The 23,942-nt window shown below is 40.5% G+C and overlaps 1 protein-coding gene across 4 annotated transcripts in view; it reads right to left on the bottom strand.

Moving 5' to 3' along the window:
- Positions 1 to 205: 205 nt before the first annotated feature.
- Positions 206 to 23,942, bottom strand: part of LOC306828741 (uncharacterized protein) — a 130,537-nt gene continuing 106,800 nt past the window's right edge. For all 4 annotated transcript variants that reach the window (XM_079351360.1, XM_079351358.1, XM_079351359.1 and 1 more), the window contains 2 exons: positions 8,368 to 8,573; positions 206 to 1,825 (listed from right to left, as the gene is read on the bottom strand). In XM_079351360.1, the coding sequence (XP_079207486.1) occupies positions 1,606 to 1,825; positions 8,368 to 8,573 (426 nt within the window). In that variant the 3' untranslated portion in view covers positions 206 to 1,605. The remainder of the gene's footprint in view (positions 1,826 to 8,367; positions 8,574 to 23,942) is intronic.

The following is a 23,942-nucleotide window of genomic DNA, read 5'->3' as shown; positions in this document are numbered from 1 at the left end:
CATTAGCTGTGCCTCGGGCACACGCAGATAACAGCAAAGCTCCTGGCTGGCAGGAGAGGAACCGACAGTACAGCCCTGCATCACAGCTGGCAATGTTTATCAACTCAAAATAAAAGACTTTCTCTGCAGATCTGAAAAATAGCTAACGTGTTTTCCTTTGGCTAAATACAGATAGTCCTGAAAGTTAGTCAGTGTAAACATCAGATAGAGGCCAGCCTCACTTTTTTATTTGTTTCCACATATAAACATTCTTATAACAGTGAGGAAGTTCATAGTTATTTAAAGTGACACAATTTTCACTTATTCAATATAACATAGAGGAACATTTATGTACAGACTGAATGCATTTAAAGAGAGCTTCCTGAGAAAAGCCACATGACGAAACAACAATTCAGACTTTTCTTCCAATGAGGTCGATGAGAGCCGACTACCCATTTAACACTTCAAACATAGTGAATACTGACAAGTCATCAATCATATGAAGTTATTTACAGAGAACGACCCATTACAACTGAAACAGTGGGTCTTTTTCTTCAACACAAAATGTTTCTCAGAAAGCAGAAGACCTGTTTATTTAGGATTGGAAAGTTGACAAGTGGAAAACACAGCATAAAAAATGAAGTTTTCAGGAGAGATTAAACAGACACGATATGTTGCGTTATATTGTCATCTATTGAGGTTTATGAAGGCAGACTTAGCTAAGCCACGCTAGGTTTTTCTCTCCGTTTCAGTCTTTATGCGAAGCTAGGCTAACAGTATACTTGAGAAACGTATGGGAGAGTAAAAACAATGGTTTTGTCCAACTTATGATAGGTAAAAAATTAAGTGTATCTCCAGAAATGTCGCACGTTTGCTTTGTCATATCAGATACAGTGATATAATATAATATAAGCGAGTGTTTCACGGCTGTGTTCCAATCAAATGCTCTTATCCTGGACAAATGTTTCCTGTGGCATCGCATCCCCCTGAAAGGCGTGAAAGCTGATTCAAGCTGTTATATATGAACATAATCTGTTGATGATATGATGGTAATATAAGATGAGCGCTACTTGTTAGCACCTTCTCTATCTGTATGATAATGGTTTCTGCTGTAGGAGCTTCAGCAGCGTCTCACTGGGAAGCTTTACTCTCATTTGTGCGGCAGCAGCGGGACAGACGCTGCTCTCGCCCCCGCGCTCGTCACCACTTCACAGGCTATTCAATTAGCAGGAGAAGCATGGGAGCTGGAGCCATAATGGAGCTGATGAGATGCACAAGGACAGGTGACACTAATCAGAGCGGCGCCCCATTGTCTCTGTGTGGACATCATTAAGGAAAGAGAGTGATTTCAGGCTTTCTTTTCCTCTCTGAGCCTGAACACACTCACGAAAGCTGCGTGCATTAGCTGTCTGACGATCAATTTGCAATACGGGAGAATATATTTGCTGAATTAAGAGAGAGTCTTTGATATAGAGAAAAATATGAATATTTGACACCTCAAAAATGGGCTTTAAAGTGCAAGATCTCATAAATGCCACGCTGATAAACTGATGTGTTATCTTGAACGGCTGTTAGAAACCTATAATACCCAGAGGATTTACTCTCCCCCCGTGTTCTGTAGTCTCCTTAAAAGCTCAGACATCCACTCTTCAGCACATCCACTTTTCTTGCTTCCACTCTACTGTACGAGGCCGCAGATGCAGCGTGACCTGCGGAGGCTGAAGCGGCTTCTGAGCGATCCCAGCTGTCTGGCCTCGATCGGTCCTCCTCAAACCCTCTTGGCTGGACTGTAAAGGAGATCTGCTCGGCGTGCTGGTACCGACTGCTGAGGTAGCTGGACAGGCACCTGAGTGACATCACCAAGGGACAAACATAAGGTTTGATCACCTCATCCAGGTTTATCATAAAAGTCCAATAAGCAACATTCACAGACACACTGAGGGTAGAATAACCATTATCCCCTTTGTCATGACATTTCCTTCTACAAACTGTGACTTACGAGTGTTGGAGAACTTCTGTGAAATCCAGGTTGCTGCTTAATAAAGGTCACATAACATGCAAAATACACTTTACCATGGTTTTACACATATCAACACTATCCTTAGCCTGTCTACAAACATCCCAATTGTGAGAGAAGTCCATCCTCTCTGTCTTTTACCTGCTCCACTTCTCAGAAAATGTATGCTTAAACAGGCTGTTCGAAGATGTTCCCTTCATGACATCACAAAGGGCAGTAACCCCTCCCCCAGGTGGGTGATTGTTCTTCCCCTCCGAGGCTGACTTCTCACCATAAACAATATGGTATCACATCCTCAGCATCTAAATCAATTAGATAATGCGATCAATCAATGAATGTACCGCTGGTTGATTGGAGGCGCCCACCAACTACTGCAATAACAATAAATAATGTCATTTTGCATCAGTAAATGATGCACTAAGCTTTGGATTCGGCAGCGCTATTGTATGATTCTTCATGTTGGTGCATACTAACCATCACAGTAGTTATCAGTTATCATGTGACTGATGTGGGAGCTAATCATGGCAGCTCCACTCTGAGGTGGTTGTCCACACTTTTACCATATAATTTACTCCAATCAGTGACAAATTAATGTCAAGACATACACCTTCAAGTGCTGCCTGGCAACCTGACAGAGGACCTGAGGAGTCAACTCTGCTGCTCATTATTTCCAACAGTGACTGTTAACAATGTATTTTACAGTTGAAACCCTTAAAGACCTGTTTTGTTCAAAGTAATCCACTGGACATAAAAAGGAGAAGTCAGCCCCCCTCCCTGCAGTCTCACTGAACACATAACTTCAGTCCACATGGTAATTGGCTTCTGAGGCAAATCAATGCCTCAGATCAGAATTGAAGCATTCTGCTTGTTTACAACATCTATCATTTGCTTCTTATCAAGTGTGATCAGAGCAATTTTCCCTCCCTTAATATAGGTTTGATGGGACAAAGAAAAGCTCAATTCTTAGAGAATTGGAAAACACATTTCTCGTGCTTCGTGGTAACTAAACTGTCAGCAGATAAGAGAGTCCATAGTATCAACTGCAGGGTAATTCATCTCACAATAGTGCTGTTGTGTTTTCCTTCGGAGCGGCTTGGAAATATGGTTTGAGGCCTTTGCTTTAAATGTCACTGCAAATGCTTCGTCTGAATGCTCAAACAAGAGAAAATGTAAAGCAGAATGCACCAAGTCTACACTTTAAACAAAGTACTCTCTCTCTCAGTCTAAATTTGGTTAACTTATATGTCGCTGTTACATGAAAAAAAGCACATTAGTCCCCTTGTGTACACTTATATCTGCAAAAGGGCGATGAGCTATTCGTCCTCAGGCAGCTCTGCAAACTGCTGCAGACAGTAGCGTGAGGTGAGAGAGCAGTGTAGGCCACTTTGTATCATGTCAGCGCTGGCGGTTAGACGCCATCTCCACAGTGTCCCCTGTCACCAATCACATCCTTTTAAACCACCCAGGGAGCTCGACAACCCCCTGCACACACACACACATGCACACACACTCCCTTATCTGTCAATGCTGCTTAAATAATGTAATTAATGACTTAATTAACATTTCCATAATCTATTTTAATAAATCTAACACGGCATAATTAGAGTTTCTAACCTCCAGGCAGTGGCATATAAAAATTCACAGAGCAGAGCTGCATGGTCAGGCCACTGTCTCAGCACCCCAACTCTCGCCCTGACAGTGAAGGAAGGAGAGGGCGCATATTGTGTGACAGCCCTGAAAGGCAGCTCAAGCCTGGCAAATGTCATGTGACTTTGTGAATGTGTCCAATAAGATTCCTGTAAGAAGGACGCGGGAAAAAGGATTATTCCAGAGGTTTGAACGAGGAAGTGAGAGTGCAAGAAGAAGTTTGTAAGAAGACTGAGGAACACTCATGATTTAGTGTGTGGCAGAAACACACTTGAGCAGACCATTTGTAACATTAGCATTTGAACCTTCTGTGTTCCTGCCTCTATTGACAGTGGACTTTAAAGTTACAATACAATTCATCCTTTAATAACCAATCTGAAAATCAGGTGAATCTTTCAGGTCCTCCAGTGTGCACATATCACGTGACTAAACGTGTATATCTGGAAAACCTCTTCAGTCAGTATGTTTACATTATTTTTTTTTAAAAAAAAGCTGCTTTATTATGTTAGAATGACTGAAACTGTTCTAACTGCAATTTCTCAAAGTTGGACTAACACTTAGAATGATGATGTGGTTTGGGATCCATTTCCTCTTGCAGGGATGTATTTCAGTCGTCCACACACTGACCTTGGCCAGCTGCACATACTTTTTTAGTTCCCACACCGCGCTTTGACCCAGGAGTCAAACAGCATTGTCCTCTATCTTTTGATATCTCCATAGGCACGAGAGACAGCATGCATGTGGTGAGTACAACAAGTAAAGTGTACAGTACACACAGAATGCAAAGACGTGTAAAGGTGTCCATGTTTCACCTCTCAACACACAAGCAGTCAGCCACTTGCTAACTTGTTTGTTAATTGTTCGGTATTGGTCATAGCAGTTCAACATGAAGAAGGTTCATTAACAACTAGATGACAGGCATGTCGCTACCTTCTGCAGTCTGACATGTTGATGTTGACTCTTACCCTGTGTTTGTTTACTGGGACCAGCTCATTAGATCAAATAAACAGCTATGACTGTAGCTTGACTTACCTGTGCATGTAAATATTTTATAAACAACGACAGAGTCAAAGTGATGTCACCCACTGGTTTCTGGATGGCTGTTTGGGATCCCATCCATGGCAGTTGCAATATTAGAAATGATTATGTTTCTGTAATAAGGTGTGTATGAGACTTCTGGGTCTTTTGGAGCTTTCCTCAAGTGGACACTCGAGGACCGTTAGGTGTCTGTAATACAGAGACTTTTTTTTTCTCTAATAAAACCAAAAACGTTTCATTTACATAAATAAAGCATGATATTGTTTTAAGACAGCTGGCCACTATACTCTAAGAAAACATTACTTTGAAGTGGTGCAGTAACACCACGGTTAGGGACTACTTTCAGCTGTGTATTCGTGGAGAGCTTCACGGGCACGTAGGAACGTCATCAAGAGCAATATTGAGCCTCGCTGATATGATTTAGTTTTATATACGTACATGGAGATCTATGGCACATGGATATAGTATAGTTCCGTAAAAAATAGAACTATTATATGTAGGAAATGTAGATTATCAGATGATCCTTTAGAAAAAAACAGAAGAGCAAGAGAAAAAAAAAATGCACTAATTAAATAGATAAAGAAACATTTTATTGCACTGTGAAGAAAACTTTTCATCAAAGGTGTTCAGAACAATAAAAAACTCAACTTTAATGGCTTTGTTACACATCAAACTTGTTTGAAGTGTTGTAGCCATGGCAACCGACCACAGGTAACAGAGGCGGGTAGCTAAAAGCTTCAGCCCCCCCCCCCCCCCCCCCCCGCCAATAAACTGGCAATATTACAAGTTACCAAGTGAAGAGTTGATGGAAATGAACATGCGAGTACACAACATGGATCCATCACAATAATAAAAAGCACTTATTTATGTTTTTTTTCCTCTCTGTTGCAAACACACCAAGGCCTTGTGCTGGGTGAGAGACGAGGGGCTCGCTCCTTATAAAAACTCCCCCCCTCAGGCGGAAGGGTGACTGAGATGCACCCAGACAGGGGGCAGCAGGAGGCTGGCACATCCCAGGCAGCAAAAGCACCAAGGGGCATTGTGGCTGTGAGGCCCAACAATGCTAATAAGTACACCCACCTCCTTCCTACTGTACCAGTAATAATGTGAGCATCAGTTGGCAGAGAAACCTGTTTAGAGCAGTGGGATGGCTCCAAAGCTTCAGTCATTATTTGCATTAAACTGTGATGATCAACAAAAGCATACATGGATTTGTAGTTTGAAGGTGAAAGTGAGGCTACAGCCTCAGAAAAGATGATGTGTGTTGTAACGATCACGTCATTGGACGACAACACAACCTGCCGACTGGAGAGAAAATCCGAACCAGATCCAATATGATATTATAATCATAATGTAATTCATTCTACTGAAGATTAAAGGACACAATAACTTGCAGAGAAAAAAAAATCACTTGTATTTTAATAGATTGTAAAATAAAACAGATATCTGGGCATGACATTAATAGAAAAGAATATTTAAAAAATCAGGGACAGCATCATTTCTTGAAGTACGTACGTAACATTCTGTTATATTATGAAGAAGATATCATCTTATAATCAGCCTTTCATTAAAAATGCCTTTAACCAGGAGATCCTGATTGAGATTAAGGAAGGTTTCCCATTAAGGAACAAAGGACGCTTGACCCCAAAATTCAGTTCATTTCATCAGTGTGAACACGAACGTACCGTACTCATAACTGTACTCTGGTATCAATCACCGGTGAGTTTGAAGAGGGTTACCTGAGTACAGCCCGCGGGAGAAGTGAAAGCATCTGTGCTCAAACAAGGAAGTGGACCGTGATTCAAAACGGCTCCCGACTCTGTCGTATGCGTGCAGCACAGGCCTGTTTCATCCTCTGAGCTGCACGGTAGACGTGGGAAGAAATAACTAAAACATCCAGAGTTAGCAGGGTGGACTGGTCTGTGAGTGGTTGCCATGGTTGCGACATCTTTATTTTGCAGATTTGCAAACCAACAATGTGCATAGTGCCACCTGCTGTATCGAACTTTGTACATACGCAAGTATACTATGGCACGCAACGCTGCTACTAATGTAAACGCAGACCAGCGGGGGAGAGGGGAGCGATCGAGCTCGAGCACGGTACGAAACTATCGAGCCTAACGTCAAATTACCAAAGAACCTCATTAATAAAAGTGTCCTGTCCAAGAGGGGCAGCAACACAATGAACAAGTTACAGACATGAAAGAGAGACTTCATCATCAATAACAGTGTGAAGCTGTGTTCATGTAGCCTCAGTTTATCAAGGGACTGGCCTGTTTCAGGTCTCAACACTATTAAAGAGTATTTCATGGTAATGAGACGAACAAAGACAGGACAATAGGCTTCTTTTTCTTCACATCTCTCTTTTAATGCGTTAATATGAGCAGATAGTTGTGTTAAAGAAAGTCAGCTTCTTACGGTTTGTTAGACTGCCTTTATTACAGACTATAATATATACGTTTGAATGTTTCTGCTCCTAAGAACATACTGAACTATGTGATGGTAGTGTGACTGTTTTCACTTAAGACTTGTTTTCTGAAGAATCAAAACATAAACATGTGAGGTGAGTTATTTTGAAGGCACATTAACAGAGTGTCAGTGTTTGAACTGTTCGCATGACGACATGTTTGAACCTCTTTCATCTCCTAACAATGAACAAATACCTGCAGCTGAGATCTGCCAGGAACGCAGCTCGTCTGAAGCAGCTCAAAGTGTTGTAAACAAACCAATTTCCTGTCAGAGAATTACAGCTCACTACGAGCGTGGAGAAGGGCTTCAACAACATAATGATGCAGAAGCACATTACCAGTGCAACCGTATTTATTAATTACCAGTTCACTAGCTGCATTCCTTGCAAAGGCAGTTAATGGGGGACAAAGTTACGAGCCTTGTTCAGTTAATTACAAACAGCCGCGCTTATTTAACTTAAGACAAATACTGGAGGAAGGGGAGACGTTGAACACAAAGTTTGAATGTTGCTACTGGCAGAAAAAGCACTTTGGAGTTATGGAGGGGTTACATCAGTGTAACTTCAACCATGTTTTATAAGGAGTGTAATAGGAGAAAGGGTGTTAGTCTAAATCCCAGCATTATGTTCATCAGAGTCATTTTCACTGCGTTTATTGACTCAAACTGATCCAAATAGTCTCTGTTTTCGAGATCCACAGCCTGATTGGAGTTTCTACTTTAGGCAATTACAGATTACATAACAAGTCTTTGTAATCTGATTACAGTACCAGCCGTATGTTGCTTTTTTAATCACAGACTAGATATTGTTCATGGCGGCCGTCTAATGCATTATTTACAAGCAAGATGTTTATAAAAACAGACTGTTCATTTACTAATGGTTTACAGTACCGCAGGCATCATTCCAATTAGCAATATCAAAATGGGAAATAAGACTAAGTGAAAACAAGAGAGGTGGAGGTGGGGGTGGAGGGAGGTCAGGGCAGGATTTTAGAGATGATTATTTTGATGACACTCGCCGCTTCTTGTTTTGAAAGTCGCATAAAAAAATGAAAATATAGTTGGTATTTAGCTGATGAGAAAACATCCATCTTATTTTAATCATTCATGTTGTCATCGTTTTGGCATGGAAAGCAAAGTTCAGACCAAGGACACATCTGAAATATAAAGTACAGGTACTAAAGGTCAACGAAGAAACGGTAAAAACATAAAATACTCACTTGATCAGCAGGATCTCCGTCAGCAGTCCAAAAGAGGCTGCTGCCACTTTAAAGGTGACGGGAGGAGGAGGGTTGGTGAAAGCGGTCATCATGCGGTAAACAACATACGGCACCAGACCGAGCAAAGCCAAAGCAGTGATGAGCACAAGCCACGTCTGCCACTGGAGGCTCAACAACCACCACGGAGAAATCCTCTGGAGCTGGTACTGGACGAGAGAGAGAGAGAGAGAGAGAGAGAGAGAGAGAGAGAGAGAGAGAGAACACAAGTCCAATGAATACACCGCACAATGATGGACTGATCTGTGAAATCATTTAGTAATCTGCTGTCAACATGGTTTCTGTTGGATGCATGAAAATAGTCAAATGCAAAGCCACAAAGACTACAGAGGGTTTTTGAAAGCCCAGCAGCATGACTCTAAAGATGGAGGGGCCAGAGGTCCTGAAATATCTCAGCTTGAGCTGGGCATTGTACTGCCTTAAACATACAGCTATATATTTCAAACAAGGGTGAGACACTATTGTAACTTCATTACTTCAGTTAAATCTGTAGAGCTGCCACTTCACCCCTTTCTCCTCTCAATGTCCGTCCCCCTTCACCTGTCTTAGAAAAAAGCTGCTGTATGACAAAAATCCACAGCTGACTGTATTTTATTGTGCTGGAAAAGAACACTTTTGATTTACTTTACTTGATTAAAGGGGCTTTAAAAAATGTAATATCAATATCTATTATTTCACAATTGGCTTGTTTATTTGTCTGTAATTGTTGGTGAACATGGTGACATTGTGCAGCTGCCTGTGTGAACGTTGGCCGATGAGGATTTGACTTAGAACAGACTCATTTCTTTCACTGGAAAAAAAAAAAAATCAAAATATGATTTTGTGTGGTTATATAGAGTACACAGGTGTGCACATGTGTGAGTGGAAAAGTTTGTATTTACATGTAAATGTACTCACACTTCATTACTGTACATTCAACAACATTACAGGTTTTTATTTTCCTCATCAACATCTTCTGCTTGGCTTAACTATGTTTTGTCAGTTGTGTTAATAATGTATGTAAAACCACTATCAATAAAATGTATTTAAAAAATAAATCAATAACTTTTTTAAGGTTACACTGAACAGAACTCATCTAAACACATGTTGGATGAATGGAAAAGGGAGAGCCTTTCTTAAACACCTCCCTAAACCCAAACCCTCTGAGGGCGGAGTCAGAACGGAGTCAACCCCCCAGTCTGCATCTATGCAGTCTGTGTCTATGCTGTAATACTGACCAGGTGGAAGGAGACACTCTGTACATAAGAGTTATCACCTGCACAAACGTCATTAAAAAAACAGTATCATACTGATGTCAAAGTCAAAGGTTTACATTATAATCAGGATCTAATTACGATTTTCTTGTGTTGAAAACGTCACATTGACAGTGAAGTATTTCATGTTTACATGAGCACTTATTAAAAAAACTGAGCATCTTATAAACATCTTGTGAAAACAGTCATTAATGGACCACTTTACTTTTTCTTTCTTTGGCGAGCGATCAAAATACAACTTGGATTATTCCCTACACGATCAGAAACATGCCTGCTTTCCCTTATGCAATATTAGCATGCTAACATGCTACCTAAAGATGGGGACCATGATAAACATCACCTGCCAGAGCAGCTATGGAGCTTCTCGGAGGTCTGACACTCTGCAACACAGACAGAGAAGAGCTTTGTTTAATGTCTAACTCTGATAAAAGACAGTTCAGTTGATCTACTTAAGTTAAAGATCAATCCTATATTCTATACTGAAACCTGCTCAGGCCGAGTGTGTTTTCGTGTTGCACCAAAGAGTAGAACTCTGATTGAAGAGTCTCACCAATGAAAATAAACAAACCCCTGTTGTTAGCATCAATTCAATAATCCAGCCTCACACCTGTTCTGTCCCTCCAGACCTTTGTTTCACCCTTGGCGTTGCACTTCAAAAACACTTAAGAAAAAGACTAAAAAAGCAACATTAATCTTCACACAGGCACATATGTATAAACACTTGAGCACACGTGCAGTCATCATGTCAGCGTACGAACACAGCCTTAAATCCTCGTCAAATATCGCCTCGCTCTGGAGGCAAACCAAACCATTTAAACCGCGTTTGATTAGTGGCTGGAATTCATCTGCAAATGCACACTTGCCTTGTCCTCTTTCATGGCTGCTATTCATTAATTAGATTCTTTGTGCAACTGAGCTATCCTCAATGTTTAAGGTTACATCAGGCCTCCGTAAGTGGCTGCCTGATAACAGAATGCATCCATCTTCATTACTCAGGCCGTTGTGTCTCGGCTTGCTCCTCCACAAGTGAGCGATGTCAGGAGGTTGTAAGGAACTGATACGTTTCATTGCATTCAGATCCTGAACTTTTGCCTCCTTTGATTTGAGTCGCTCTGATTACATTATTGGGTTGTGGTTTCCACTCATATCAGGTGCCTTTGTAGTGATTTTTCCCTCTCAAGATGGAACAGTACTGCTGCTAATGGAAAACCAAAAAGTGTTGTTTTTTCTGTTAGGAGGGTAGGCATGCTGTTTATGGATGTAAAGGGAGGAATAGTGTTACAGCAAGTAATTTAGTGAATGCTGTTTGTCACATTTTATTTTCCTAATGGAGCAATAGACTTCATAGAGGTGGATGTTGGGGCGGCAGAAGCTTAGTGTTAAGGGACTTGGGTTGGGAAGTTCTTCTCCCGGTGTGGACCACATCTGGAAAATGCTCTGGTAGCTGGAGGTGCCAGTTGACTTCCTGAGCACTGCTGAGGAGCAAGGCAGCAGGTTGTTACACTACCTAACCCAGGTTGGCAGGTTGCCGTTTCAACCAACGGAAGCTTTATCCAAAGGCTTAAGCTGTTTTTTATTTTTCTTGTAAATCGGACCAACGTTTGAACACCGAAAAAAAAAAACTATTAACATATCAAAGAATTGAAACTCCAAGCTGAGGCCAATACAACATAAAGAATACAGTGTTTGATCTAATACTGCATCTGAAAAGACTGCCTATTTTGTAGCAGACTTGCATACATTTAGATGTATTCTAGAAAACATTTAAGGTTCCAGTTAAAGGTCATTAGAGAAACTTCCACACTCATGCCGAGACGGAAACTAAGAGACTTCATCCTGCACTTCTATACAGGTTGTGGAGCCTTTGCAGCAAAGCAAGTCAGTAAAAAAAAAGACCAAAAAATAACTTAATATGATCCAGGTGATTATTCAGGATGAGACAAAGCTTCAGATCTGGATCTGGACTTTATGGATGTTAAATTCAGAATTCTGTTTGTAATTCATTTTGAATGTGCCAACTCATTATTCAACATACATTTGGATTTCTATAAACTGTATTATTAAACGGATTACTAATCAAAAGTGAATGAGCTAATATTGAATTTATACATATTTTTCCATTTGGTACCATAATGCAAACCTTTGACTTTTAGGTTATTTGTGAGGAAGAGAAACTAAATGTTTGTTGACAATGAAAGCTGAGACATTCATCTGTGTTCACAGACCAAAAACACGTGATTTCAATCTTAGAGGAAACACGAACTGACTCATATTCCAAAGTAACAGCTAAGTGAATACGTTGCCACAGGTTTCCTTTGTTATTCAGGAATAGGTGCTCATGAAGCGAGCTATTAATATGTTGATAATTATAGTGGTGAGTACTTACAGTCTGGGAGACTGAAAGCAATGGAACACATTTGGTGACAGGAAAATTTGAATAAAGCTGTTAGTGTCCCATCCATCAGTGGGATTGGAGCTTTTAGTCATATCAAGGCCAAGCCAGTTTGCATTGGGTTAAAAGCAGCTTCATTGTTTCCCTTCAGCCAAAATGTGCTCCTGTGAAGAAGGTGATTAAAGTAGCCATAAGAAATCCATCACATCTATCATGTTTTCATGGGGACTCTGCCGTGAATGTAAGCAGGTTTTTAGTATTTTGGAGGCTAGGTGTTCAGAGGAAAAGGACACACGGTAGTCCATCTTTACCTTATAGGGAACATGATTAAAGACACAGCACATGAGGACATGTATCACAGGCCTGGCAGACCTATCTGCCCCTTGGTCTCATCAGAAGTTACATTTCCCCTGCACCTAATCTTAAAGTCAAATAACACTCTGTAATCCAAACACTCGACTGAGACACAAGCAATAACTTTAAAAGTCGGCACAAAATACATTAACCACTGGTTAAAAATCACAGTGTGTTAATTACATCCTGATGTTTTATGACTATGACCTTTAAACACTATACCAATCAATCAATACAGGAGGGGAAGCAGCCTATTGGGAATATTTAGATCCACAGATTCTGAAAGTAGGGCACTATTTATCCAAACACAATCATTATTAATAACTGGACAGTCAACCCAAATACATTCTCCACACTTGTTTTTTCACATTACCCCCCCTCTTCCTCCAGAGGTACGGTCCAGCATGGGGATAATTAATTAAGAACTGTCACACTAGTACAGCAAAGAGGACAAAGGCACAAATACGACATTATCTCTTCAAGTCGTGGTCAGCAATGTTTGACCTGCCTTTAAAACCTTCTCTCTGATATATTGTCAAAGACCAACACAAAAGTTCATGTGTAATGTTCTTTGAATTAATAACCATGGTGGAACAAACTGATATGGACAACATGGGAATGATGCCAGTATCATAGGCAGATTAACCATTGTAAAGGTTTTTTTTTTTTTTTTTATAGGGCGCGATTAAACTGGCAATCCTTCCGTGCTTTAGCATCATCATACAGCACATACATGCTTTATGTTTAGAGCTGCAGCTATCGAATATTTTAGTAATCGAGTATTCTATCGAATATCCCGTCGATTAATCGAGTAATCGAATAAATCCTAATTTTGCTTAATTAAGGTTTAACTCGTCTCGGGTCGTCCCTACAGCTACCGTGGTAACGCCTGCTTGTTACAACCAATCACCTCTGCTCTACAGCTGCTGACACTCACCATATTACTGACAGTGTCCCAAATAAACTTTATGATTCACTGGTCAATGTGGCAGGTAAATTAAAAATACAGGCCAAACATGTTTTAATGGCTGAAATAACAAATAGTGTTTTGTGTAGCCTACACATCTGTTACAGTATTTAATTGAGAAAGCATTATGTTCTGTTGAATCAATCACAGAATCAATCATTATGTCAGATCAGGAGATTGAGAAACTTTAAAAATATATTTGCTAAATTATTATTCCACAATCAAGTTGTCTTGATTTAGCTTTGAAGACATTAGAAATTTAATATAATCAGCCTGTTCATTATTAGAAGTGTGCGCATCTCTGTCTGCTCCTGCAGCGCGCTCACAGACTACAGAGACCATAGACGCGTCTATGACAGAGACTGTGAGAGGACGTTTCTATCGTTATGTTAGCTGCAAACACGGAGAGAGTGAACGGAGAAAAGCCGACTGTTTGACCAGATCACGTGTTCCCGACTGGGTCGTATGGATCACGGATCAACTGTGTGCTGACTAAAAGTTAAAAGAGGCGCGCCGCGCTCGCGTGTGTGTGTGTGTGTAAGAGAGAGGAGCAGGTAGCTGCAGCTACATTAAACATGTTTTATACACATAGCAAAAAGTTATGATGACGAAAAAAAACAAAAAACTTAACGAAGCCTCGAGGCAGCGAAAATTCCTCGATGAATTTTTGTAATCGAATTATTCGAGGAATCGTTTCAGCTCTATTTATGTTATTATGAAGCATGCTCAGTCTACAAACCGACAGCTCAAGAAATAATAAAAAAAAGGGACATGCAGTAGATTTCACGTCTACACATCTGGGAACAACATGGAGAACATGACAGCAACTTGGTGTCTAATATTGAGTCATCTTATTCAGAATTATTCCAGAACACTCGAAGGCTGTCAACGTTGTGTACAGGCGTGCTTGAGCTCATGCCGAAGCAAACCTCTCTGAAACGTGTCAGAGCCAAAGAAGTATACTGTGCTTCAGCACGGCAGGGAGCGATAGCACTGGTTAAACCAGCGGGACTCTATGGATGAGACGTGTCGGTGGCCCTTAGTGTGACATGTATGCAGTTTACAGCTACAAGAGCTGAATCACCTAACCTCAGAAAACTTCATCTGAGCACATGACACTAAACAGCTCCTAAGTATGATATCTATTTCACTGTTATTTGTAATATGGAGACAAGTATGGAGCAACTTCCTCCAATCCTCACATTGCGAATAACACGGCTGCTAACGTATCCCTGAGTCTTGCTATCAGGTGGTATCAGATGCAACTTGCACCTGCAACCTTACAGTGTACTTTGCATGCCTCGGCTTTGCTACTGTGAATGTGTTAACATGGACGGTAATAAGCCAAATAGCAATGCATTGCAAATGTGTGTACTGTATTTTTCTTGAGCACAGGGAAAACACATTGCATAATGCATTCTTCATACTTTGAGTAACTAGACCTTAAAGGCTTGGCAGGACAGCTCTACTGATTTTCAGCTGCTCAGCGTCTACCAGACATTCACTGCTTTTGGAAGAAGTTTCGCCAAAGGCCAATTCCACCTTTGTTTTTTTTTTTACAAACGACATCTGCCCACATTTAATGCTTGAAAATGTTATTAATTCATTGTGCTGTGTCTGTGTGGTTGAAGAGTTTGCAACAATCACTGTTTATGCCTTCAGCTGTACAAGGAATGACAAACATTTGCCATGAGCGAGAACATACTGCTAAAATATTGAACAACCAAAGGAAAGTGTAGCATTGGCTGCACAATCTAGATTTGTTTTCTTAAACTCAGTACTTAGCAACCTTTAACTGGATGTTATCGGCGTATTGACTAACTTTAGTTAGATCTCCTATTTTCAGCTGCAACACAAATTAAGTGTGTAATGTGGAAATGCCAAGCAGCTCCTGAGACAGCCTCCTGTGAACTTGCTGCTTGTTTGCTAACAACACGGATGAAGTTCTACTTAGCAGGACCAGAGCAGAAAGTCTATTAACTTATTGAGATTAAAAGCCTGATGCCTTCCCTCCCACCCAACCCTCTGTGGCCCCTTCCCCCCGGCCGGCATCACACCTCCAAAGGAGAAAGGTGATTGATGAGAGCCATCAGCCAGCTTGGAATCTCTTGTCTCATTAGACTCCTTATGCATCTAAGCTGTTTCCCCACACACACGCACACACACACACACGCACACACACACTGGAGGAGTGAGGCAGGAGGAAGGGAGAGAGAGGAGGAGGACCTCCTCTGACTTTTTAGAAGATAAGTACTAGCACTAAAATATTTACTTTATACATTAATCTCAGGGAAATTAATTTGCCATAATACTTGCTCCCTGAAAAGAGAAGAGTCCTTTTTCACTCGGAAAGTGTGGTTTCCACTCCCTACTTCTCTGGCCCAGTGAGCTTTCTCTCTTTTGATTTACTCATGGGACTGCTTTGAAATTAATGTTCCAGGGGGAGTAGTGTTTGGACGCACAGGGTGGATCCCATCATCGAGCACTGAGGCTGTTCTGATGAGGGTTAGCTGGAGTGGAAGAAAGGAAGGGAAGAAATGTTTCATAAGCATATCCCTAAAGCAGACGAGCACAATCACATTCCTGCAAGTTCAGCACATTATTATGTACTAATTGCCAATGTATAGCATCCTTACTATAATGTGCTGTTGATTGTGATGCTGCAAACCAAGTGGGGTCCATTCTGTTCGGATAAATAACCTCATTGTACTGAAGACAATAACAAAGACAAATAGTCAGAATCAATGCCCTCCATGGAGACCATTCAGTTTGTGCTGCAGCTCATTGTCTTCACTTTTCTTTTAAAAGTTGTTTTGGAGCACTTTTAAAGAAACACAGAAACAAAACGATGGTTATGTAAGTTAGGAAAAACCACACATATAATAAGAGCGATAACAGAATCCAGCTGAATAGCTCTGTATGAAATAGCAACAACAGGTGTAAATCCCTCAAATATCATCAGGGAATCTGAATGTCGTCTAATGAAAAAACTCAAGATTATTATCTAGAAAAAACATGTAACACAAATCAATTGGGAAGTAATCATGGCATAAGTTGGATACTGTCCAAACCCTGAAGTCAAGGCATTGCATTGATGTGCTTTTACCCCCCCCCCCAAAACAAAAAAACAAAAAAAAACAAAAACGTTGTTCAATCAAAGCAATCTTAGCAACTCCTATTACCTGCCCAAATGTGATCAAGGTGCAATCAAGCCTGATTTCTTTCTGCGTCAAATCGACACCGTAGGTTCCAGACAAGATGGCGTTGGCAAACAATTCAAGGAGCTTGCATTAGACTGGTAAATTATTTTTCCTCCACAAAGACTAAAGATGATCAGTAGATAACAGACTCCTGCCGTTGTTTACCAAAGCTTTAAATGTAGACTAAAAATGTAAATGACTAAATCAGGCCTAAAGTACATTTGTGCTGGGTGAAAATGGAAATCTGGACAACTAAAAGTGAGCAAATTGTAATTTGTGGCTGTTTCATCCTTGTGAGACAGTGTGAAAGGATGTGCATGAGTGTGTGCGAGATTGGGGAAGACAGAGAACGCATTGTGTGAAGCAGTTTGTGTGTCAGCGGGAGAAAAAGCGAAGGGTCTGTCTGTGAAGGGTGGGGTTTTGGTCATCTGCCATCGGATAAGATATCCTGACAAGGCAATCGGAGAGAAACAAATTCTGCAGCCACATGGGTTCAACTCTGCCGTTCTTCACCCTGATGAGCTTTTGAAAAATGGAGTGCAGTTGAAATTGGTTTTGTATGAGAGGCTTCAGATCTGTCCCTCGTCAGGATTATTGCCACCTGTCTTCATTGGCTGCAAAGGTCTGTTAATTAATCTGCCTCTCTTTTAGTGGCCAGAGAGGACGGGGCGAACGGAGAGCGCTGTCTTTCCTCCTTGGCGAAGGTGTGTCAGATGTACTATTCCAGAGAAATACAAGTCTAATTTCCTGAGAAGACAGGCATGATGTTGAGCAACATCCCTAATCAGGAGTACATCATGCCCTTCCTTTTTAATTTCATGAGTGAAGGTACTTAATTGGATATTTCATATAATTTTGTTAATGAAAGCTGGGGAAATTTTGTTTGAGGGACAGTGATATCTCATGTGATCAATGGAGCTGCAAATAGAGCTCTCCAGAGATTTGACTGATCATGTCTGTCTATAGTAGTGAAACTGCTTAGTGCCTAATATTAATAAATAAATGCAAAATTAACTATTTGCTAATGTGTAAATATATATGCAACATGTCTGTTCTTTGGAAGGTGATCCCTGATTAAACATGTCGGCCGATATCAGTGAATGTAAGTGGAAGCCTACAGTTAAGAGCAGCAGCATGTGATCCAGCATTGATTAATTGGACATGGATAGATTAATATGCCACTGGATACCCATGCCAAGCTCATCAGAGTAAAAGTGTTATTACACAACCATCAGCTGTGAGGCTATAAATGGGCAGGAGAGTGTGGAGGGATTTACTTGGCCTGAGTACCGCCTGAAAAAGCAGCTCAGTGGACTTTCTTTTGTTGAAAGAGGCCCAATCACAATCCTTCAGGAACTTGTCATTGGCATCTTCCCTGCAAAGTGTCAAAGTGATCAAGTGTTAGCTGGGATTGTCCGCTGCAGAGTGTCTGCACCTGTGCATTCCTTTAAGTGTTGAGATCTTTAGAGTGGAGTTTGAACTTGGCCTGCTGTTTGCAGCTCAGGCGTACCCAGACTTGCCTGCCTGAGAGCAGCTTGTATTGTACACACACTCCTGTCACTCTCCACTTTTCCTCTGGAATGTAAACCACCGGTGTCACACCAGTGGGATGTTGTGCGACGGCACGTTTGTGCTGCAGTGCAGGTGCACGTTGCCAAGTTTTAATGTGCAAAGGACTGAATAATACAAAACTTAGTTGGAGTTAACTGCTTGCACAATAAACCGTTTCTTTCTTTTTCATGTCTGAACAAAGAAAATCATCAGATAATGTTCATTAGATATTTCCCCCCTCTGAAAGCGTGCCGCAGTACCTTTAATCAACAACACTGTGACATATGTTTGATTAAAGTAGAAATGAGCTGTTGTTCCTCCAAGGACGTCTTTTCATGTGAGGAGTTCTTTTTCATTTAGCAGATGCTTACAGTAAATGCAGAACAGTGTTGTTTCCGCCCACAGGTATAATCAACCAGAAAATTAATAATCATTCTGCAGGACTACAATAAATCATTATGCTTTGGACAATTAATAATGGAGGCGAAGCTTGGGATGTCTGATTACAATAGTTATGATGCATATCATCAAGATTAAAATTTCACATTTCACAATGGAATTTCAGACACCAGTGCACATTACTGATGTTTAAATTTGGTATGAGGGCGTGTCGCAGGGCTTGAGGGACGATGCGTATCCCCATTTAAAACTCTAACCACCCAGCTATTACAAAAAGTACACAGCAGTACTTTTTTGGTGATAAATTTACACTTTATGAAGAGAAGGCTTCATCCATTATAACATCAGTGATCAGTGTTTTATGGAGCCAAACAGAGTCTGCAATAACAAGCCCAGTATGTTTTGGGATTCAACTAGACCATTGACTTCAAAGTTTAAAAACCAAAGGATTTCATGAAAGCTGTAGTGGCCAGCTTGTGATTACTTTCCTTCATTTTTCCAAGAGATGCAGTCGTTTTTAAAGCTCTTTTGAGGGGAATTTTAGTTTGTTATGAAACAGACTAAAACTAATACTGATAACTTTTTATGACCTATGAAAGCATATCAAACCACAAGCGACCAGACCATTTCTATATGTTTTTTTTAAATGCTTTTAAAAAGTATTGTAAAAGGGGTAATATTCATTTTTTTCACTGAATGTCATGCAGCTTTACCCGTGACTGAGCCGTACTAAAGCTAAAACTCCTCAAATGTTCCCCACTATTTTCTTAACAGTGCCCCTATAACCCAGGTGTTCAGACGTCCTGCATGCTGTGAGAATGACTAGCAGCGGCTCCACTCAGTTTTGACATCCAGCTTTCAAGAGTCAAAGAAACAGTGAAGAGAGCATGGGGGTCCAATACCTGAGAAGAGTAGGAAGCTCATGGAGTGGACATAAACTTCCTCCACCTGATGTGTGGTGGAAAGAGGATTAGTTAAACACACTCAGCCTTGGCTGACTCACACTTTGTGAAATCACAAAGTAATCTGGAGGCACATTCACTTAGAGGCAGCTTGATGATCCCAGGCCAGTGATTTATTCATCTTCGACACGTTGCGAGGCTGTAAGAATTTGTCAAGTTAGAATCCTAATTAAAACTGTTAATCACAGATTCCTGTTTGTTCAGCACTCGAGTGAAATGAAAAATGTGATCAAATTATTCATTGCTCCTTTTCAGACAGGTAAGTCAGCATAGCCCTGAGCGTCAATGTGCCGCAAACACTTTTTCTTCTTTCAAGGCATATGAAGACTTTAAGCCCTGACTTTTTAATTTGTTTAATATCCACCTGATCTGTTCAGATAGATCTATTTATGTAAATCAGCAGAAGTTGAGACATCTTGAAAATGGGCTCCAGGCCATGAAGGCTTTGCAGTGGACTGGATCAAAGTGCATGATCAGAACTGCAGCAGCTTACAGTGAGAGTGAAGGCCTGAGGCTGCAGTACAGAAAGTTAAAGTGACTTTGTTTCCTCAGCTGATATCTTATACTGTTCAACATATTGATTTGAACTGTCTTGAACTTAACGTGTCCATTAGCCATTGAGATCAAGGGACTAAGAAAGTCTGCTTTGGGGGGGTGGTGACAGCAAATGTAGGGCTCAAACAAACATGGGATATCATTCAGGATACATGAAGTGAATGTTGTGATTTAAACACCACGTGTGAGTACATTTGTTGGTGTCTATGCACATTTCTTATCTACACTATGGAAAAAAAATTAGGAGAGTAGTTAATAGATCCATTTTTAATTTAAAACATTCAAACTATGATCCTCACCCCCCTAAATTTAAAGCAGTTTTGCTACCTAAATACAACCACACAACTGTGACTGACACGGATTAATTACCATGTGTTACTCATCTGTACGAGTCACAATGCTCAAGCTTTACGTTTTAAAATTCTGTCTATATGTGGAGTACCCATATCTTTCTGTCCTGGGGCCGACGACCAAAGTGCTGTATCAGACGAGAAGGGAGTTGTATGGTGTTGCTTGTGACCAATACATTTACAGTTCTCCTATCTAACAAACACACTGTATGTCTCACATCTTAAAAGACAACCCTTGTATTTTTACATATGGAGTATAGATGGGAACCTCAAAGCGCCAGGGAGCCAAGTACAAGAGCAGAGTGAAACAAATGGTTGTATGGCTGCCTGCTGTGAAGACCCTATTATAGACACTGTGGACACCAGCAGGCGGCCAATCCAAAGACCACCCTTTGATGTACAGTAGCTGTCTGATAACTACTCAGACACTTTGACCAATACTTCTTACACTATGTGGACATGTTGCGTGGTCGGATAATTAAGTAAACCCACCAGAATCAAGGTTAATTCAATTCTACAATTAGATGGAAATATGAGGTAGTTCAATAAGATTTACTGTCCTTGAATGCACTGCATGGGGCATGCTTTGACTCATAGTGGGGCCTTACAGAAGGAGATGGCAAAAGGTAGAGTATGAGTAATACATTTACCATCCAAACATGACCACATTAAACTGTTGAGGGAGGCTTTGGGTAACTATAATATAAAATATTTCCTTTTTTACAATAGAAGTTCATGAGTGTTGAGAAAAGAGGTTGTTGACACCCTTAACTCACACAGCAGGAGCCAGAATAGAACAAAGGCTGACAATGTTTACCAAAGAGACAGAGACATCATTTCGGGTTTAATTAAATTAACTTGGCTTGTGCGCATACACTTACATAACTTCTTTGGGTATTTTGGTGGTTCGTGTAAGGCTGACTTGATTATGTTGATTATGCTGTCAAACAAGACCAAATGTGCTGCATAACGTGTAGAGACATTGATGATGTTTGGAGAAAATAATTTAAACTCCTAACAAGTGTTACTTGGATTGAACAGGTGATAACATTCAAACTCCGCCAAAATGCCACATCAAGCTCCTCCTCCGATGAAGTCTTCCAGAAACCCTCTTTAGGAAACTCCTGACGAGTGGATAGTAGTGAAGAGTGTGTGTGTGTGTGTGTGTGTGTGTGTGTGGGGGGGGGGGGGTGTTGTAGATTAATTGGCCTGCTTCCTCCAGTGTGACATCCTGCTTCTTTCACCATAGAAACAAGGCAGCCGTAAAGTTGTACAAGATTGGACTTGTTCAAAGAAACACTGCCTCATCACCACCATCTTTAATGAAATCAAACACAGACACACAGTAGGGGACATGGTGGGGGTGGGGGGTGGGGGGGGCTAATGGGGTCTAATGCTGTACGCTAAGTGCCTATGATAAGATAGAAAGGATTACATCATACCAGAGTACTTCATGCATCAACATGCAGGTTAATCTCTGAATTCAACAGCAGTCTCCCGACATCGAGCAAAATCCATTCCAAAGAAATATGAAACTAGGAACAAGGATTATACTGACATATCTATAGGGTAAGTGAATCCTGCATGTACGGTACAGTAGTCTACAGAAGATAGACGTCCTACAGAGCACAGAGAAGTGAAACTCAATACAGTTACATCATTATTTATATTGCTTAAGCAGGGGACTCTCTCTCTTATCATCTTTCCTTGGCCTACCTTCTGCTTGTTTCGCCTGCAGTGCAGTGAAGTTCTGATGTAGAGGGCAAAACCCCCTCATTCACCCTCATTTTAAGTTTAATCCCTGGCATCCTCCGGTCCACATGTTAGTGTCTTTGGGTGAGATACTGAACCCTCAACCGCTCCTACAGCTGCAACTACAGTGAGAAAGTTTGTGTGTGTGTTTGTATGTGTGATCCTGAAAGGGGATGTTTGTGTGAATTGAATGCAATGTGAGTTATGTGGTCAGAAGACTGAAGAGGTAATATGCAGTATAAGAGAAGTTCACTTACATTTCAGCAGTTTTAAGGTTATTTAAAATAATTTGCGTAAAATACAAGTTCTCGAGATCTTATGTTTCTAAATGTTGTTCTTTAAAGAAAGCAGGAAACTGAAGGAAAGGAAAATTGAATCCAATGCAGAATACCAAAAAGTGCAGTTCCTCGAGTGTCCACCTGAGCCTGACTACAAATGCCAAAATAATCCCCATAAGGTCCCACATCAACTATTTAAAAATAGGGTTAGAGTTAAGTTTTATAATTATTTTATATTTATTAATATAACAAATAATAGATTTCAGTAAAAGCGGATTGGATAGGATTGGGTGTCTGTGTTCCTGATGGTCGCTCCTTTCGTCCGTCTGAGAGCAGCTGAGTCAATCGCCACTCTCCACTCGTAAAAATAAAATAAAAATAGTGTAATGCATGATGATACTAAGTGACCATCGGTGATACACTACTTTTTAAAATGCATGGTGGGATACATTGAGTGGACTATAGAGAGTATGACCAGAGTAGGTAAGGTATCATTCTGTAACTATTTCAGCCCGTGGTTAAAACTTTAAATGTTTCTTTGTGAGGAAAGATTTGTTCTCTCTGTAATGTCAGTTATAAAAAAAAGACAGATCAAAGGCAACACAATTCCAAATGATGCCTTTTAAAGACAGTCCTATTTCAAATGTACAATATTTGTTAAAAGATGGTGAAGTTTGTTTTCTTATCGTCAGTCTGGTTAAGGGTCGATTGTTTCAGGATTGGATGTTTATTCAGCCATTAGGGCAATAACTACAAAAAAAAGCAATGAACAAACAAATCAGTAATCACTAAGTTTAACAGCTACATTAATACATGACATCCCTAGCTTTATTTATTGCATGTTGATGATATGGTATTGTTAGTGGTGCATTTGAACTTAATGAGGTGAGACTAGGCTACATTAGCAGCTAGTAAATTGATACATTGCTGTTCTTTCCACTGGTTTTCCACACAGGAATCTGCTGATGGGCCTGTACTCGCAGTTTACAATATGCTGCCCCTCAGTACTCATCTGCAAGGAAATAGAGGCAGTTTTCTCTTGATTTACTGTTGGATTATTTGTGGACCTTTGGTTGTTTTGTAACCTGCATTTTAGTCAGACATTTGAATAAAAGCAATAAAACTTCTCAATAGTAATCCGTATTTTAAGACATTCAGGCATCATCATGTTTCTTTTTAACTTTATCATTTTTCCTGGTCAGAATTAAGTGAAAGAAGAATGATTGGGATTCTGATAGCCTAGCAGTAGGTCCCACCCCATGCATGGAGGCTAGACCATTCCCCACTCTTTCTATTTCTTGGTCTGTCCACTGTCCTATCTAAATAAAGGCAAAAAGCCAAAGTCAACTACACTAATCATATATTAATGGAAGCACTGTCCTCCGTGTGTAAACAGAAACAAAACTAAAATGCAACATGGTCTAAAACTGGATGTAAGTTATATATATAAAGACCTACCAATATGTTGTACTTTCTAATTCTATCTAGCTCAGTGCTTCCCTTTA

This window comes from Symphodus melops (genome assembly GCF_947650265.1).
Source record: "Symphodus melops genome assembly, chromosome: 8".
In the NCBI taxonomy this organism is placed as follows: domain Eukaryota; kingdom Metazoa; phylum Chordata; class Actinopteri; order Labriformes; family Labridae; genus Symphodus; species Symphodus melops.
The sequence above is the reverse complement of the archived record's forward strand: the minus strand, read 5'-3'. Positions and strand labels throughout refer to the sequence as shown.